This window comes from Alligator mississippiensis, chromosome 15 (genome assembly GCF_030867095.1).
Source record: "Alligator mississippiensis isolate rAllMis1 chromosome 15, rAllMis1, whole genome shotgun sequence".
NCBI classification, from domain to species: Eukaryota; Metazoa; Chordata; order Crocodylia; family Alligatoridae; genus Alligator; species Alligator mississippiensis.
In genome coordinates this window covers 12,152,993-12,173,097 of record NC_081838.1, presented here as the reverse complement: position 1 = coordinate 12,173,097, position 20,105 = coordinate 12,152,993, and the positions used below count along the sequence as shown (strand labels likewise).

The following is a 20,105-nucleotide window of genomic DNA, read 5'->3' as shown; positions in this document are numbered from 1 at the left end:
AGAGTGGACTGGGAGAAAAGGAACAATCCTAGGGAGGACAAAGTAGAGTCCTGGTCAGGACAAAGGGGACTGGAACAGCACAATAAAGACTGAATGTTTTGGAGCATAGTCTGCTGTTTTATCCCTCCCCAGCTTGCTGTCTAATGTTTTATCCCTCCCCAGCTCTCTTAGGGTTACCAACCCTCCAGGATTGCCCTGGAGTCTCCAGGAATTAGATATATATCTCCAGGAGACTGTTGAGAGCCTCCCAAGAGATAAATGATTGGGCATTCATTAAAATAAATAGTAAACATTGAGTCCAATTTATACAGTAGTCCAGTGGGTTTTTTTAAATGTAATAGTAATGTGCATTTACCTTCCTGACGTGCAGCCGGTGCACTGTAATCTGTAACTGATCTATGCAAGCACACAGGCATGTTCACATTGTGTGTCGCAGGCACACTGGCAGTCCAGAAACCTCCCAGAATATATTCAAACAGTTGGCAACCCAACTCTCTGACCCTCACTCTTTTCTCACAGGCCCAGTCCATGTGAGTTGGGGGTAACCTGGGGATAACACTCACCCAATACAATGAAACATAAAGTCATGGTGAACTAATCAGGGAGCAATCTCTGGGCCTTGCTGACAGACCTAGATTGCCATCTGCCCCTGGCGTGGGAAGGCATAAAGATATCCTGGTTATGACACTATTTACAGTAACAGATGCTTGCACTGAATCACTGTGCGTCCAGATGTTCCCAACAAGAACTACAGGCTAGAACTCAGCACACTTAACCTTTTTCTCATGGGTTCCTATTCAAAAGCCAAAGGAACCAGTCAGATTCTGGGCAAGCCCATGCATAGCAAACAGCCACCCGGCAAAACCTATAAACCCAGGGAAGTGATCAGCTTGCTTTCCAGATAATGACATTCATTGCTCATGCTCAGTGTTTTCACTGCCAGTCCGTCTGCTGCCTAAAAGCCAGCACCCTCTCCCAGGCAGGCACACAGGTACTAATTCTTTTCCACCAATTAAGGACATAAGTGAATTAGGAACCTGAATGTAATGCTGTTCTACTCTACTCAAGGCCCTAAAACATCATAATTCACAAGCTGGGTGTCCCATCCTCCCCCCCACAACTGCTTTTTGTGACACAACCTTGTGGATAAGATGACAGTATTACAAAAGTAGATGCAGTAAAGGATTTTCATAGTACAGCATAGAATCATAGTTTGGTGTGTAAGTCCTCTTAGGTACCCACTAGGTGGAATAGGGTCTGGACCAAAGAGAGCAGTCTTGTAATTCCTGCTGTGACCCAGACCCTTAGTCCAGGCTTTGTCATTTCACTTGTACATTTAGGAAGTCAGAATTACGAGCAGGAACCAAGACATCTGTCTCTTTGAGGGTGGAATTTGCATTAAAACTATGGGGAACACATACATCATGGAGCATACATATATCATCCAGCAGAATGAGGTTGCTTCAGGTTTAAAAACATGGCAGCTGGCTGGCTGTGAACACTAACTTCCTCTCATGCACATAGGGGAAAGTCGAGCTTGAGAAGAGGTCAGCTGGGGACAGCGAGCCCTGGGAACAGGTCACCTTTCCTGGTTCCAGGGTGCTATGGAGTTGGAGCTCTGGGGAAGGGGCACTGCATAATGTTTTCTTGCACCTTTCTCAACCTTATCTCTTCGACTATCAATGGACAGAAGGGCAGTCAGGGGCTGAGACCAGAATTTGCTCTTGGTGATTGAGACCCACGTTTCTCTCCCCACAGACACAGCCCCAGGTCAGCATGAGATGGGGCAATGACACATCACTGAATGAATTCATCCTGGTTGGATTCTCCCTGCGCCCACAGCTACGCTACGTCTTATTTGCAACTTTTTTCCTCATTTACATGTTCATATTGATTGCCAACATGCTCATCATGATGGCTATCCGGCTAGACAATGCCCTGCACACCCCCATGTACTTCTTTCTGTTCATCCTCTCCATCTCTGAGACCTGCTACACCTTTGTCATCATCCCCAACATGCTGGCAACGCTGCTGTCCGGGGGGAAACCCATCTCCTTGGTGGGCTGTGCGCTGCAGATGTACTTCTTCATGTCCTTGGCAGAAACCAACTGTGGCCTGCTGGCAGTGATGGGCTATGATCGGTACATGGCCATCTGCCACCCCCTGCACTACACAGTGCTAATGAACCCACGTGTCTGTGCCCAGCTGGTATCCGTCTGCTTCTTCAGTAGCTTCCTGTTCTCAGTGGTAACAGTTTACCTGATATTCCAGCTGCCATACTGTGGTCCCAACAGGATTGACCACTTCTTCTGTGACAGTGCCCCAGTGCTCCAGCTGGCCTGCACTGATAGCAGCATCCCAGAAAGCATTGTGTTCCTTGCTGCCATCTGCTTCATTGTCACGGCCCTGCTACTGATCCTGATCTCCTACATCTTTATCATCAATGCCATCCTCAAGATCTCCTCAGCCCAGGGTCAGCGCAAGGCCTTCTCCACCTGTGCCGCCCACTTGACTGTGGTGGTTGTGCACTATGGCTGTGCTGCCATCATCTACCTGAGGCCCAAGTCTGCCCGTTCACTGGAGCAGGACAAGCTCATTACTGTGTCCTACACCGTTTTCACCCCACTGCTCAACCCTATGATGTACAGCCTGAGAAACAAGGAAATGAGATTGGCTCTTCAGAGAACAATGACCAGGATGTTCTGTCCCCAGGAAGCATAAAACCAATGTGACAAGGATTTCTAAAATTCAGGACAGGTCTTGCTTCTATTGGAAGGTGTTAATGAGATCCTCTAGTGCACTGGTTCCCATCCTTTTTTGCACCAGGACTCATTTGTAAACATCAGTGGCCAGGCCTGACCCAGTGCCCCTCACTCCTGACCCGCTGCCTCCTGCCACCAGGCCCCAGAACCCAGTGTGTGGGTCAGGGGTGTGTGTGGGGCCTGGGGAGCCCCAAGCAGCCCCTTACAGGTTTCCCACATTTTTCTCCTTTAAAGGAGAATCCATTTTTAAAGTTTGTTGATCCATCTGTCCACAACCCTTTCATATATTCTTGCAACCCAATTTTGGGTCATGACCCACAGGTTGAAAAATGCTGATCTAGTGTTTCTTTTTTGCAAATACTCACAGGCTTGGTGAAAGCTTCTGGCTGTGCTAAGTACCTTGCCTTTAGGGCAAATGCAGGGAAAAAACAAGCCCCACAAGCAAGGAGGTTTATTCTGCTATAAAAATTACTGCCCAAGGTCACAGGGTGCCTAGCATAGGCTGAGCAGGGCTAAGCTGTATGGCCTGAGAGCTGTGCGGTGTGAGAGCTTCCTGAGAGTAGTTGCAAACATGAACATGGGGAGACTGTTTGGAAAACTCTAAGAGTTGCAGTGGTTGAGAAATTCATAGATGCATTTTCTGGGTGAAGGCAGAGCTCCTAGGATAAAGGGGCAAGCAACTGCCTGCTGTTGTGTGAACCTGTTGTTTCTGTGCACAAGACACCAAATCTGTTTACAGCTTTTTTTTTTTTTAGTCAAAACTGAGCCAAGAAAATATGTGACTTAGACTGTCCATTTTTCGTAATGGAAATCCCAGAAATCTCCCAAATGCATCCAGGGCTGAGAGGCTGCTGTGTTGTCAGGATGGAGCAGAATCCAGTCATTGCCACAGCACTAAGTTATTTAAACTGGGAGAGATTCTCCCCATGCAGTTGTATAGCCCAATCCAGACACCATGTCCTGCCGAGACATCCCATGTGTGTAGCCCCACTGATAGAGATGAGTATGTTGGCACATTAGCCTGGGGAACCTCAATGCTTAGTGGGGTCTTCCATGAAGAATTGGGACCCTTGCTCTGTATGTGATACATGGAGAGATATGAGTCTCTACAAAGGTGTTGCATGACAGCCCGTGTGCTGACAGGGGGCTGTTCAAGATAACAAGTCAAAGCCTCAGAGAGATGCAGACGGCATGAACCTAGCTTCTCAAAGATAACTGGATGTATTATCAAGGTCAGGGATCTCAGACATGAGCTTCTCTTGGCATCGGCACCTAACCAACTTAGGTATCTCACAACTAAACAGAGATAAGGGGTAGAGGTGTGGGAAGCTGAATGTTCCCGCCTGCACACCCAAACCCCAAATACCCCAGGGACTAGGAAATGCCCCTAGAAATACCAAACCTAAAAATCTACTCTGTTTTACCTGACTCGTTCTCCCACATTTCAGATGTGTGCTATAGTCCCTGGTTTTAACCACGTGTGCTTTCTCTCTCTGTCTCCATGGTAATTTAATTACCTACACCAACTGAAAATACCCTAACAGGAGAGACTAAGGTTGCTCAGCACTAAAGTGCCCTAGGTTGATTACTGTCTCTTCACCAATAGAGGAGGTGGTCAGCATCTGATTTCAAGTCCCTATTCCAAATTAGACAGAAGGAGGAATTTGAAAGAAGATCTCCTATTGCCAGGTGAGTTTTCCAAGTCAGCTCAATAGTATCCATGTTGGGTGCCTGTCCTACAAGCTCTTGTTCTGCCAATTGTTTTTAATGTGTGCATTGATAATGTCTTCTGGAAGGAGGGAGATAGGGGAGGATTGTCCACTTTGAGACACAGACATAGCCAAGGGCTGTAAGTATTTTGGCAGTACCAGGCCATAGGGGCCATAGGAACATGTCTAGGTACTCAGGCCTGGACAGGGTGCAACAGCAGCAGAAAAGGTGTTGGGAGGAGCCCAGTGGCCCTCACATCTTGGTCTCACCTTTCAGCCGCATATATGGAGAGCTTGCAAAGGAAGCCAATTCAAAGTTCCCCTCTGTATCTCCAAGGAAACCAACTCTGAAGCACTGTGTTGGCTTTGTCTTCTGCTTGCAGTCATCAGGTTATCCAGGATAGTTCAGTTCTGAAAGACCTCATTTGCTCTTGTGGGCCCCCATCCATGGCACAGCAGGGAATTCCCTTGCCCAGAGGACCCTGTAGTTTCTTTCCTTCTGTAGAAAGATGGGTTCATGTTGAAGGTACTTCTGCACAATGGCCATAGGATGGTGGACATGAAACAGGCACAAAAGTTCCAGGGAGATGCTTTTGGCCATCTCGGTGGCAGAATCAGCTAGTGTGATTACCAGGTAGTTGAAAGGCTTGTAGCTTGAGCCCATCTATGGATGGAGCTTTTCTGAGGGACCATCACCTCCATCAGGACATGACACGTCTCTGAGCTCCATTTCCTGTTCACCTGCTAGTTGAGAACAAGCAGCCTCTAGACCAGTGGTCCTCGAATTGTTTAGATTTAGTGCTTCTTCCATAACTTTTCTGAATTTGGCATCCCCAGTTGAGAATGTCTGTTGGGCTGCGTCAGCTCATCTCAGTGCTTCTCAACTGGGTACCACTACCATGGACCCTCAAAACAGCTCTCATGTGCACAGCCAAAACTTGAAGGTCTGTGGCATATACAAGCACCCACCTTCTTCCCGGGGGTTTTCAGATAAACCTGAGCTCCTCTCCTGCTGCAGCCCTTCCTAGTCTATCCCCATGTGCAGCTCCAGGAAACTGAGGTGCCTTGGGCAGTTCAACCTGGCAGCAGTAGCACAGCACCCTGACAGGTTTGCACAGCACCTAAGTTGAAAACTACTGCTCTCATGTCTTCTAGTGCTGAATTGCTAAGCTTAGCTCCAGGCTGCCAGAGGCTTCACACCACTTGCTCCTCCATACTCTTCTGCCCATTCACACATGCATTAAACAGTGGGGGAGAGAAATCTCACCACACTCTGCCTGCCTGGCAGTGCCTTGTCTTCTGCAGCTGCAGAAAAGGGGAGGGAGGTGGTCCTTATAGACCCTGAAATGTCAGGGAAGGAAAGGGATAGATGGAAGATGGAAAAGAAAGTATAGAAGACAGAAAATGTCCACATCCTCTTCTCTTGTACTTCTCACAACCTTCTCTTCTAGCCAGCCTTCATCTGGTATAAGACTTGAACTGCTAAAACCTTGAGAGAAGAAGGTTTCTTTTTGGTTTCTAGCAGGCAAGGGTATACATGTTGCTTAAGTCAGGGGAAGAGACTTTCTCCAGGAACCCTATAGATGCAGTTGGACCAAGTGACCCAGCATGACAATTTCTGCTGATGGAAAAGCACCTGACTCAAGGGTTTGATGCCAGCCAGGGGTCAGAACCCAGCCAATCTGGTTTTCCCATCTTCTTTTTGGCTTCAAGTCTAAATTGGTGCCTTGAAAATGATGGTGGGGAGAATGAGAAAGGTTGGGAAGTAGGAAATCCAGCTGGTTTAGTGCTCTCCTCTCCACTGCTGGAAGGAAGCCCTTGGGCATGGACAGAGGGAGCAGATTAAGCTGATCAGAAGGATGTCACTTATTTCCATTGAGATGGTTTCCTTCCCTTGCCCTTCTTTGCAAATGAAGCACAGAAACTCCTGCCTTTGGAGAAGTCAATGTCCTCTCCCTGCACAGTGGTCAGGGTCTAGCCAGACTGCTCTGGTAAAGGCCATATTGGCTTCCTTCTTTGCTAGAGCAATTTTTGTAAACCTCACTTGCCTTTCCTGGAACCCTGCCTGCAAAGGGGTGGGGAATTCCTTCGTCCAGGACGCTCTATGGTTCTTTCTTTTAGGGGAAAGATTGGTTTTTGTCAAGGGCATTTCTACTCCTTCACCAGAGGCTGGTGGATGTGAAGCCAACAAAGGAAATCCCAGGACTTCTATCTGTCTCTGTGCTGCAGCTGGCTAGTGTGTTTCATTGTTAACCAAAGGCTGGTGGTTTGCTCTAGGACAAGTGCTGTTATTCAAGAAAGCCCACCTCCTCCTTTGGTGAAGAGACAGTAATCATGCACATGCCTGTTTGAGCTAAATTTCCTGCTTTGTCTCCAGTGAAGCATAAACTGCCTCTAGACCATCAGTTTTCAACCAGTTTAGATTTAGGACACCCTCCATCACTTTTCTGGATTTGGGGGTATTCCGGATGAGAACTGCTGTTGTGCTGCCTCAGGGCTCTTCAACTGGGCGCTGCCCCTGGGGACAAGTGAAAATGCCCCACGCACCTCTGGTACAGCCAGACTGGGAAGAGCACAGCATGTGCGTGGTTCCTGTATTAGGGTTGTCTGATAAGCCTAAAGCAGGCAGGTGTGCATGTTGGTGATGCAGCCTTTTGTAGTTTTCCCTCACCTACACCTCTACAAATCAGAGGCACACAAGCAGTTCCATTTGGTGGTGGAGGTAGCGTGGCAGCCTGGAGATCGATGGCTTTGGTGCCAACACCCCTGCCACAACCAGATGAAGTATAAAATGGCAGAGGCTCTGTGTCATGGCAAGAATAACCAGGCCTGCATTATTTGGGCATTCAACCCAGGTCTCCTACATGGAAGAATATAATTCTATCATTTAACCACCAATGCTTGTCCCCAGGTGGGAGGGGGAGGGCAGGCTTGAGATTGGCTTCCATCTAATAGGGCTCCTTATCCTTGTGTTTTCTTGAATGCCTAGCTCTATGGACATGCTCAGCACTTTCCAGGCAGAAATGGTGCCATTAGCCTGGTTACAGGCTGCAAGGAGCCCTTAAGGGAAGTACAGCTTCCTCTCCCCAGGACCTACTGGCACCTGAGGGGCCTTGCAGTGTCTCACAAGTCTCTGGATGGGGAAAAATCTCAAGATTAACAGGGGTTTGTGGAGAATCTAGGAAATATTATGACCTGCAAGCAAATTTTCCCCAGAATAAGGAGAGGCTGCTTCTTTCAGCCAAGTATTCCTATCTAGAGGTTGGAATCCCACCCTTGGAGCTGGGCCAGGTAAGCAGCTGGAGGAGGGAAAGGAGGTGTTCAGGCTGTCTTGGGGTGGGTCAAAAGGCACAGGGGGGCATGTTCAGCCAAGGAAAATAGCTATTTTAAACATAATGGGGACAGTAGCTGATGGGGCCTGTTTGCCTGTGGGAGCTGCAAGAGCAGCCCCAAATCCTATAACTGAGAGTAGTGGCAACCAGAAGACTTAAGTAACTGCAAGACTGTACAGGGGGAGCTAGCAAAGACGCTGGCTGAAGAGCTTTGACCCTAGTGGGCCTGCAGATTGGCTGATGGAAAATTCCTGGACCCAGACCTGAGAAGCAGAGATCAGGTGACTGGAAGGAGGTAGAGCCCAGGGCAATATAAACCCGTCTTCTGGAAAGGAGTCTCAGATTAGCCCACACTTGGCTCAGGGAAGGAGTCCAGCAAGAGTACAAAAAGAGACCAATACAGGGTTGCCAACCCTCCTGGATTGGCTGGGACTCTACAGGAATTGGCATCAATCTCTCGGTGACTACTGAAAGCAATCCAGGAGATTCATATTGTGAATGGGTTGAACAGTACAATTAGTTACATTATGTCACGTTGGGGAAAAAAAAATCTGCTGAAATAGCTTCAGTCAGAGTTGGCAACTCTAGATCAGTAGGAAGCTAAGGCTGTGATTACACATTACCTTTAGGTCATATTAAAATCACTTAAATCTTAAGTGAACTTCCAGTCAGAAGTGGTGCCATTTTCCTGGTTACAGACTGCAAGGAGCCCATAAGGGAAGTACAGACTCCTCTCCCCAGGACCTAATCCCTCTATTCATGCACTTAAGTCTGTGCATTAAAGCAGGAAAACTTGTGCTAAGAGCCTTCTTAGTGTCTCAAAGTTATGGGCAAAGAGTATCTCTGGGTTGTGCTACCCAGCTCCTGTTACAGTAATGTCAGTCTGTTCCATCAAGATAAAATGAGCAAATTGCAGTCTTACAGCATCCCAGAATGCTCCATTTCCAGTTCCCAACCCTGCTCTGTGGACAGACTTTAAACCCCCCTCAACTCTACTGCCCAAGGGGTCATACTAGACCCAAGTCAACAACCTCACCCATGCTCAGAGGGTGTGACTACAGCCCACATGGCGCCACCTTGAGCACCCATTGTTATCCTCATGGTTTACCACTGTAGCTTGAGCGCTCCCATATGAACAGCAATCACCTTTCTTTGTGAACCAAACTGAGCCAGAGAATGTCCCCCTTGGATCTGTGGTAGGCCAGTAGGGGGTGCTCCCGCACTGAGCTGCCCACCTCACTTTGTCCAACTATCTACCAAGCTCTGAGTGCCTCCCTGGGGGTGCCTTATGTCTGGCTGACCCCTTTCCTGGAGCACTCTCAGAAGCCTGGGGGTAACGCTGCCACCACTCATGAGTCTTGGTCTGTTAGTGGCTCTGTGCCTTGTGAGGTACACAGGCTTTATCAACTTGAAGGGTACTTGACCCACTGCAAGAACTTGGGGTGCTTCCCTTAGTCTGAAGCGCAAATTGTGTTTTCCTTTAGTCAGCTGAACCAAACAGACTATAACAGGGGGGCAGGCTCGAGGCCAGATCTCATGCCAGCCCGCCCACCTATTTCTATGGGCAACCACCCACCTCCTCTTCTGCCATGCCTTTATGATATATAATTCTGATATTAATTATGCGGGAGGCTGCCCATTTCTTGCCCCGATGCCAGGGGGTGCTATCGGTGGCTCCGTTTCTCCCCTGCACTGCAGCCCAAGCCTTGCAGATGGCATTCACAGTTCTTAATGTCACTGGCCCCACACTGGGCCCCAGAATCCTCCAGTCCAGACCCCAACCAGATCCCTCTAATCAGGCAGTCTACTCTGCCCTCATTTTGGGCTGCCTAGCTCCCTGAACTCTTCCCCCTCTCAGGCATGGCCCCCCTAGGACCTTTGGCCACACAGGCCCTGGCTTCCCCTCCAAGGCCAGTCGGAACCCCAGGCCCTTAGCTCTGGGCATCCCTCGTGGTGGACCCCTGGCCCTTTGGACCCTTCTGGTCCTGGCCCCAGCATTGACCAGTCAAGGGTGTTTTAAGTCTGAGCCTCCAGCTCACTCTCTAACCTGGGTCTGCCTTTTTGGCCTTACTATGTGGTAACCCATCCAGTTGTGGGAGCTGGGATTATTAAGGTGCCCCTACCTAAAAGAACTGGCTGAACTCATAGCAGGGTTTTTGGTGAAGATATTCAAAAAGTTGTGGAACTTGGGAGTGGTCCCAGAGGACTGGAAGAGGGCCTACATAGTACCAATCTTTAAGAAAGGGAGGAAGGATGACTCTGCAAACTATACTGACAGGGTATTAAGAAACAACCAGCATGGCTTTGTCAAAGGTACAACGTGCCTAACAAACCTGGTGTCCTTTTATGACTGGGTAACTAACCAGCTGGATAAAGGACATGAGGTAGACTTCATTTACTGAGACTTCAGTGGACACACCAGAGGATAGACTAAGGATCCAGGATGTCTTTTACAGACTGGTCCTATGGGCTGATCAGAATCAGATGTTCAACAGGGAAAAGTGCTGGGTCCTTCATCTGTGTAGGAAGAACCCTCACCATAACTATAGGATCCACGGTGGTCCACTGGCTGGCATTGCATCTGAAGGGGACCTGTGTGGTCACAATCGACAAGAAGATCTATATGACCCAACAGTGTGATGAAGTCGCCAGCAGGACAAGTAGGACTCCGGTGTGCATCAGCCGATGTGTTACCAATAGATCCGGGGAGGTGCTTCTTCCTCTCTACTCAGTGCTGGTGAGGCTGCAGCTGGAGTGCTGTGCCCATTTCTGGGCACCACACTTCAAGAAGGATGCAGATAAGCTTGAAAGGGTGCAGAGAAGGGACACCTGCATGATCAGGGGCCTGGAGGATAGGAGAGACTCTGGGAACTGGGCCTGTTTAGTCTGAATAAAAGGAGGCTGAGAGGTGACTTGATAGCCACCTACAGGTATGTCAAAGGAAAGCACCAAGATCTGTGGGAACACCCCTTCTGGAAGGCACCCCTGGGGAGGATGAGGACCAATGGACATAAGTTAACAGAGGGAAGATTTAGACTGGACATAAGGAAGAACTTCTTCTCCGGAAGAGTAACTAGAACCTGGAACACACTCCCAGCAGTGGTGGTATAGTCACCATCATTGGAGCTATTCAAAGAGGAGGCTGGACAAACACCTGGTTGAACTAATTTGAGCTCATTAACCTCCTGCCTATGGCAGGGGACCAGACTTGATGTTCTTCCAGTCCATTGATTCTATGATTCCTAGATTGTCTCGACCTCAGTTCTCCAGATGCAGGAGTGCTGCTGCCAATTGCAGCTCTGGGTTGTTACACCTGAACTGAAGATATATTGGAGGTGGCTGGGGCAGCAACAATAAGTGAGACCTCAGGCCTCTCCAGTCATACAGGATACATTGATTTATTGACAGATGAAACACCATTGATTACTACCCACTGAGCCAGGTTTATGTCCACCTTACAGTCCGTTCATCCAACCCATACTTCCTTAACTTGCTTGCAAGAACGTTGTGGGAGAGGATATCAAAAACCTTGATGAAGTCAAGGTATATCACATTCATTGCTTTCCCTGCATCCACAGAGCCAGTCATCTCATCATAGAAGGCAATCAGGTTGGTCAGGCATGACTTGCCTTTGATGAATCAATGCCCACTGTTCCTAATCACTGCCTTCTCCTCCAAGTGCTTAAAAATGGATCCTTTGGGGACCTGCTCCATGATTTTTCTGGGGACTGAGCCTCAGTCACTGTGGTGAGGCTGGCCAGTCTAATTCCCTGGATCCCCCTTCTTCTCTTTCTTAAAGATGGGCACTAATTGTCCAGGACCTACTCTGATCTCCATGAATTTTCAAAGATAGTGGCCAGAAGCTCTGCAATCACATCAGTCAACTCCCTCAGCACTCTCAAACGTGTTGCATCCAGCCCCATGGACTTGTACACATCCAGTTTTTCTAAATAGACCCTAACCTGTTCTTTCACCACTGAGGGCTGCTCACCTCCTCCCCAAATTGTGCTGCCTGGTGCAGTAGTCTGGGAGCTGACCATGCCTGTGAAGACCAAAGTAAACAAGGCATTGAGGCCTTCAGCCTTTGACTGCGACACCTTGTAGCAACCACTCCACCCTGTCTTCCTAGCCGCCATGCCTTTATGTCTGATATAAATATGGGAGGCTGCCTTCAGAGACCAGAGTAATACTGGATGTCTTACTCTGCCCTACTCATTACCGGGTGGCCATACTGTGGCCCCAATCCTTTCCTGAGCAAGGTATTTCTCATTCTTCCATTTTCTTAGTTGTGGACCCACTAGCCCTGTTTCAGTCTCCTTTTTGGTTCTGGGCCCAACAGCCCGGTCTCTGTGTCTTGGGCCCTGGAGCCTCTAGTTAGTCCTCCATGCCCAATGAGCACCACTCATGACCCACTAGAACCAGTTGTGTCCTATTGGCCCTACTAGTGACTTCCAGCCTTCACCATAGCCAATCCCATGCCTCTCAGGTCTTTCTCTACTAGGTTCTCTCATCCTGCCTGAGCTTCAGCCCACTGAGCCCCTAGTCCTTGCAAGGCTGTCCCCCAACTAAACTTACCTTGGGCTCTTAGCTTTGCCTGAGCATCACCCTGCCGGGCACTTATTTGCCCTCTTGTCTTCAGATCACTCTATTTACTGGGCCCCTGGTCTTAATAGATCTCTCCTTATTCACTGGGCACCTGGTTTAGCTTTAGCCCACATAGCCCACCAGGTCCTGGACCCTTGCAGGGCTCTGCTTTGGCTTCTACCCCTTTTAGTGTAGAGTGCCTTTCCAGGCACCCTGCCTGTGGCCTCCCAAAACCACCCCTTTCATCCACTTCCAAGTCACCAGTAAAAACAACCAGAGAGAAACAACTATAACTATGAAAACCACTTAATGCTTTGAGGCACCCAGCAGAACTCCTTCCTCTTACATAATCAGGGCCAGAGTGACTCTTGTAGCCCTGGGCTAGGCTTATGTATGGCCCTAGCTACTCCCTCTTCAAGTCACCTGATTTTCCTCTTTCCACTAACCAGGCCCACGGGTTTGCCATTGCCTCATCTGTAGGCTCACTGCTCTGAAGCCATGTAGTTTTGATGGCTTCTTCTCTAACAAGCCTCAGGGATTTCCCCTTACTTGTTAGTAGGCCTGCTGCTCTCTCAGCCTGCACCATGCACACAGTCCCAGTGGCCAGCTGACTATTCGGGAGGCTGCCTTATCCTACCAGCTGGTCCCAGGCAGCTGTTTCTCTCTCTCTTCGAGTAGCAGGGGATAGGGGCTCCCTGTTACATGCCACCCCCCGCCCCCCAGAATACAGTGATCGACACGGTCTTGCAACGTACCAATAAGTGACCCCACATACGCACACACTGATCCACACCCCTGGCAATACACCAACAAAGAGTATGGGGCATTGGCTGGCACAAGGGTGGGAAATGGGGTCTTTCTGCTCTTGGAGCACTAGTTCTAATTTGATCCTGGGGTAGAGGCACAGGCTCATTCAGAGCAAGAAAGTGGGCTAGGGAGCTGTTCCTTCTAGGGGTGCCAGCTCTAATCTGCCAAGGGTGTAGGGTGGCTGTCTCTGGATGGGGAAGGAATGGAGTGAAGGGCCTTGCACCTCCGGGGTCTGATGGCTAGAAAATGATATTTAAGGATTTGCGTTTAGGAATTGTCTTATAGGTAGAGTAGATGCTGCATTAGAAGAATGGTTCAGGGGAATGGCTACAATTAATTAGTTTGTACAAGTCTGTTTGTGACAAAGTTTCATGCTCTCAGCCTTTTAGCAGACACTGTGTCTGAAGCTAGCGGGTGAGCAGACACGCATCCCAGGAAATCGAAAACATGCAGACAGGATTCCAGAACGAGATGAGGTAGCATCAGGTCACAGTGACCAGCTGCAAAGCCCCTGGGATTTCTGCTTTTGGTGGATGGACCAAATTAGGAGGCCAGGGATGCCCAAATTAAGACACCAGTGAAAGACCAAATTAGGGTGATGGCATGTGATATGTTTGAGAAACAAAGGGATATGCTGACAGGACAGAACATGCACAATATGATGAGCACAGGGATACCAATAAATGGTACCTAGAAATGGTGAGACACCAGGAGGAAAAGAATACACAATTAGGGTTTTTGGAGAAGGACGGGGGGATCCTGAGGCCACCATGGCCAGAGGGTATGCTGCCAGCCTGTCTCTCCCACCCCACTGTGGGCAGCGGGGACGGGGGAAGAGGGGCATTCACCCTTGACCTCCAAGACTGCTGACCTTCATTACCTCTGTTTCAAGGTACTTTGCATCATCACAGACCCTCACAAGAGATGAGAGACTCCTTACCAGCAAAGAGGAATTTTCCATCTATTGACTCCTCTGTGAAATCCTCTGAAATATGACCTTTCATTTCTACCCAGGAGAACTTTTACAATCTTTTCCCCAATGCCTGATGAAGGGTGTTTGTGCCTGAAAGCTTGCAATTAAAGATTTTTTTTTGCAAAAATCTTGTTGGTCTAATGAAAGATATCATCTCTACTACTAGCCCTGATTGACGTTCAAGCACAGAACCACAGGGTGGTGCTCGTGTACTGGCCAGACTTACCATCCCTCTTTGAGAACCCTGGCATTGCTAGATAAGTAGGATGGGTGGGGGGGAGTTATTTTGGTTTCTTGCCTGTATTAATCTTATCTTCTATCACTGTTGTTATACTGTGAGACCCGGGAAAATAGGATAGAACTGTCTGAAAGGAAGCAATCAAATGCTGACGAAGTCAAAATCTTAATTGTCTAATCTCTAGTCACCCCATTTTTTTCTGGTTGTCCATTCGCTATTGGCACCTGCACACATGCAGATGGTACACAGGACTTTCCCGCTTTCACAGTACTGGAAAATATCTCCAAGACTTACGGGCTACTGACTGGATGCACATGATATGTTGGTTTCGAACATCTCCTTCAACCAGTTTTCTTTGAATCTTGAGCAGCTATTCTTTTTAGCTGGTCCACTGCATTCACCCTCTTCACACTGACGCTTTGACATTGTAAAATAAATATAAAGATGATCCTTGCTGCAGGAAGATATTGGCCTTCCTAGAACGATAGAAAAAGCAGCTAACAGCTAATTTACCCAAAACACCTTGTCTGCCTGTGCCCTTCGACTGAGACAGCTGCAGTCAGAGCCCCCAAACTCAAGATTACACAGTTTAGGATTCTTCTAACAAAAACACCACCATTTGCAACTTCTTTTTCAGTTTAATACTTTTAAATGCAAATGCATAAACTAGTGACAATAAAGACAAACCACTAAATGGCTAAAAAGCAGGCTAAAATGTGATGAGCAAAACCTATGTTATTTCATTAACAAAGTATCTGATACCCAATGAATGGTTTTAGTAGTAATAAGGAAATTCATGTAGCTCTGTATCAATTAGCTCTAGCAAATATCCTTGGCGCTGGAACAGCTCCCCAGCCCCAGCCTCCGTCTTGCCTCCAGGAGCGAGGAGGCACATGGCATCATGGCTGGGGAGTGGAGCAGTTTCCCAGCCCCAGCCCCAGCCCCTACCTCACCTCCAGGAGCGATGAGGCACGTGGTGTCTGGGCTGGGGAGCAGAGCAGTTTCATGGCGCCAGCTCCTAGCCCCAAGCCCAGGACTCATCCCTGCCTCATCTCCCGGAGCACATGGCTTCGGGGAGGAGCTGCTGCTTGAGCTTACCTCCCGTCAGTGTCCTGTGCTGGCCCTGGTGCCTCCCCCATGCTCTGCACCCAGCTCGTTGCCCAGCTCCTCTCTGGGTGGGTGCACGGCATTAAAAAGTTACTGCGCGGCATGGTTTTAAAGCATGCGTGGCTACACATGCACGCAGTGGAGGGAACCTTGTGTGCAGGGCCTGTCACAGGGGAGCCTGCTCTGTGCTCGGGCTCTGAGGAGCTGCTGCAGGGCAAGGCCTGATCCAGCAAAGACCCCCGTGGTGTGCAGTGTTCAGGGTCCATGGCTTCCCCAGAGAATTACTGACAGAGAGAGTTCATTTTTTTTTCTTTTTGTACTCCTTTTCCCCCAAAGGTTGAGCTTTCCCAAACTAAATGCAGAAACAAAGCAAAAGCTGGAGGCTGTGAAAGGAATGAAGCCTGGTCTGATCATAGAGCAATTGGAAAAGGACCATTTCCTCAAAGATAAAGATTGGTAGGAAATCATCCTGCACAGGCTGCCCTGCCAGTAGCTGGCAGAGCAGGGGGGGAGCTGGGAGCGCCTGCCACTCAAGCTGGGCACCGTCACTGCCAGGGACGCCAACAGCAATGCACAGCCTGTGTGGTAGGATTTGGGTGAAGATGGTCAGGACCAATCTCCTGTGGGTGGGAGAGACTCATGAGAAGGAGCTGGGTTTGCGCCATGACAAAACCAAGTCCCCCACAATCTGACCCTGTGGGGGATTTGGTTTAGGGGTGGGGGAGGGGAGAGAGCAGCAGGGCTGAAGGGCTCAGGCCCTGGGGACGGGGAGCTGTGGGCTCCTGAGGGGTCTGGGTACCATTCCTTTCTGCTTCTGTGGGTGGAGAAGAGGCCCCCAAAGCCGCTCTTTGGAGCCTGTGGGGATTTCCCAGTCTGTCATGTAGCTGTCCCTGGTACTTGCGTATCCCCAAGGTGTTTGCGGTGTCACGTGCTTCCACAGCCGCAGAGCTGGTGTTTTCTGTCTCTGTCCCCAGCATTGCATTTCCCTGCTGTATGTCTGTGTCCATTTTGTTAGAGTCCAATAAAGATCCTGCATCCAGAAACTGCCTTGCACTTCGGGGGTCTCATCCTTGCTGCAGTCTGTGCTGCTTTCTAAGATTTTCCCCATTCCCAAGACAAAAGGGAGTCTTCAGTGATGTTGCCAAGGAAAATTTCCATGGTCCTAGTTTCTGATCCATTGTGGTCATGTGTGTGCAGACAAAGTGACAGTTCAGACAGTCAGAAGACGATCGAGTCTTTCCTTCTCTGCATCCTCAGGGCCTTTTCAGAAAGACAGTGTTGGGGGCAAGAAGGGGTCATGAGCATGCAGCATGGGGGAGCAGGGCGGTGAGCGGGAGGGAAGCCAAGGGAAATGAAGGGCCAGGCCAGCCCTCAGCACGATGGTCAGGGTGTGAGGCTCTGTGTGAAGAGTTGGGAGCCCTGGGCCCAGCACTGCTCTGGCACAAACTTCCTCTGTGACCCTCTGGCTAATTGCCCAGGCTCTATATACTGCAGTTCCCACCTAGAGAATGAAGATGACGGCACTTCCCTGCCCCCAGGGGAACTGGACAGACAAAGACACAAGCACTTGGTGCCAGATCCAGAGCGGGCAACCAAGGCCGCATCCTCCACCAACAGGAAATCTCCCAGCACCAGCTCTTTCACTCTGCTTTATGCTCGAAACCTGGCAATGTTGAACAAGCCTCCGTCTAGTCTGGTTTGAAGATAAATGCCCTCACTGCTGTCCTGTCATTGTTGCTGATTGTGGGTCCCAGCCCCAGGACTGTCTGGGTGCCTTGATCTGCCACTGGTGGGATCCAGCACCAGGGACAACTCCCTCTCCTGGGCTTGGCTCCCCATGCTCCCTTGGCTGGCTGCCAGCAGGAGAAACCCGGCTCACTGGAGCAACTCCTGAAGCATGCGGGAGGGAGACCAGAGTTAGCATCATCATGTGATTGCTCAGCACATGTTCTAACTTTTGCCACAAGGTGGTAATACTTACTGTGATGTAAATAAAACGTGCTGAGCATGTTGGTGCATGCTACTCTTAGTCTATACGAAGTGCTGAGGAATGGTGAGCCGTGTTAATGTTAGAAAGAGCTCGGAGCAGTCACGTTAAGGCTAAAAGCCATCTCTGACTCCAAGTGTCAGTTGCCACCACAGGGCTGGTGGCCCAGGACAGGCTTCTATCCGTGGCTAGGTGGGGTGGATGAAGAGGACACTTGCAGGGTAGCCAGCTGGGGAATGTGGTCGGCTGGGGACAGAAACTGCAGCAGCCAAGTAAGGGAAAGCCCCCTCCAAGACTTGGCAGCTGCTGGCAGAAATCAGTGCCCTGCTAGTGACCCTATGGGTAACTGCCAGGGTTATGCACAGCTTCACTGGCTGTTTTGTTTCAATGCTGTGTAGCAGGCTTACCTTTCAGAGCTCAGGCTGAGGCCCAGGCTTGAGATCCTGCCGTTTTGATCGGTGGAGCCCATCCACCCATCAGGAGGCATCAAGAGAAATAAAGTCACACCCCTTTCCTGAGGGGAGGGGGAGAAGAGCTGAGCCAGACCTGATTGGAGACTGCAACACCGTCAGGTCTGGAAGACTTCAGGGGCGGAGCCCTGGAGCATATAAAAGGAGCTGTGTGCCCAGCCCAAGGGCAGATGCTGGCAGACAGAGAAGAGAGAAGAGCAGGGCTTAGAAAAACTGAGGAGAGCTGCTCAGCAGGGTGACGCAGTAGCCCAGGAAGAGCCCCTGAAGATGTCTATCAGAGGGGAGCGGGGGATGGCTCCAGTGGTTAGGTTCTCAGTGTGCAGCACAGTGCATGGGGTCCAGACCATGGGAGCTGCGTGAGGCGGCTCGGGTCTGCAACCTCTGGTGTAAGGCCAGAGACATGGTGTACAGGCTGGTGCATGGAGCAGGATCTTTGGGGCCCCTGGGGCATCTCAGGCCCACAACTCCCAGCATGAGGCTGGCAGCTCAGTGCAGGAGTCGCTGCATGGAGGGTGGGAGACCCTGGGAGCTGCTCGAGGTGGCTTGGGACGGCAGCTCAGTGCAGACGACGCTGCCCAGTGAGTCCAGGAGCAGACCAAGCCCTGGTGCTGCACAAGGCTGTCTGGGCCTCCAACCCCTAGCACAAGGCAAAGCACCCACTACACACAGCAGTGTATGTGGCCCTAAGCCAGGCTGGTGGCAACAGAGTTGGGCAGCAGGAAACCCCATGGGGAACAGAGCTCAACCTGAAGAATGGGAAACAACCCTCCAGGACTGTGCAGTAGTAAGTTACCCTGAAGAGGAGGTCCCCACAGGGGAAGGACCCCCCAGGTTTGAGAAGGGGGGCCATGTGGGCTGCTCCTGGGTGATAGTGGGGGAGCTTAGAAGTCTTTGGGGTCTCCCTCTCCTTTTCTTCCCCCCCGCCCACCTCTTTTCCTGTAGTGGTACCTTGGGAGTGGGGCCCCTGCGCTGGAGGGCACCCAGGGGGTCTAAGGATTGCTGGTTATATTTGTAGACTGTGCCTTATAGTTTATGTGAATAAGTTGAAGCAACAGTGTGTATATTAATAGAGTTATAAGGTTGCCCAATCAATATCCTTTGTTCTGGGTTGTGCTATTGTTTATCTGTATTTAAAAAAAAATAATTATACACAGACACACAGACAGACTATAGGGTTTATTGTTTTTGTAATGGGGTGGTGTCCTAGGGGTTGCCGTGCTCACCCTGGATGCCCCCCTACCGTGCCAAGTTAACCTAAAAGCACCCTCAATTCTCACCCACCACGTCTTTGATGTTAAATGTATAATAGGGAGGCTGCCTTTCTATCCTCTTGGACAGGGTTTTCCTGCCTTAAATGGGCCCTGTTCTGTAATGGGTGTTTTGGTGCACCCTAGCCTTAAGGGCTATGCGTGGCTCCAACCACCCCTTTACCACACCCCAAGCCTCGCAGATGTAACAGACATTGTTTGGTCTCACCTGATGTCTCACTGGTGCCTGGGCTTTCCACAGCCTTGTCTCACCCTGCACCTCTCTAGGACTTTTCAATCACTGCCCCCTCTCTGGGGCTGGGGTCCCCATGCTACCGTGAGTCCCCTATGAAGCCTCCCCCATCCCCTTCATAGATTCATAGATTCATAGATGTTAGGGTTGGAAGGGACCTCAATAGATCATCAAGTCCGACCCCCTGCATAAGCAGGAAAGAGTGCTGGGTCTAAATGACCCCGGCTAGATACTCATCTAACCTCCTCTTGAAGACCCGCAGGGTAGGGGAGAGCACCACCTCCCTTGGGAGCCCGTTCCAGACCTTGGCCACTTGAACTGTGAAGAAGTTCTTCCTAATGTCCAATCTAAATCTGCTCTCTGCTAGCTTGTGGCCATTGTTTCTTGTAACCCCCGGGGGCGCCTTGGTGAATAAATCCTCACCAATTCCCTTCTGTGCCCCCGTGATGAACTTATAGGGAGCCACAAGGTCGCCTCTCAACCTTCTCTTGCGGAGGCTGAAAAGGTCCAGTTTCTCTAGTCTCTCCTCGTAGGGCTTGGTCTGCAGGCCCTTGACCATACGAGTTGCCCTTCGCTGTACCCTCTCCAGGTTATCCGCATCCTTCTTGAAGTGTGGCGCCCAGAATTGCACACAGT

At 49.9% G+C, this 20,105-nt stretch overlaps 1 protein-coding gene across 1 annotated transcript; it reads left to right on the top strand.

Moving 5' to 3' along the window:
- Positions 1-1,776: 1,776 nt before the first annotated feature.
- On the top strand, positions 1,777-2,721 carry LOC102571534 (olfactory receptor 10T2). The gene has a single exon (XM_006278104.1). The coding sequence runs from the start codon at positions 1,777-1,779 to the stop codon at positions 2,719-2,721; it is 945 nt and encodes a 314-aa protein (XP_006278166.1).
- Positions 2,722-20,105: the final 17,384 nt, after the last annotated feature.

Bases quoted from the DNA above. Each gene is read 5' to 3' on its own strand.
- LOC102571534 (XM_006278104.1), top strand. From the start codon at position 1,777: ATGAGATGGGGCAATGACACATCACTGAATGAATTCATCCTGGTTGGA.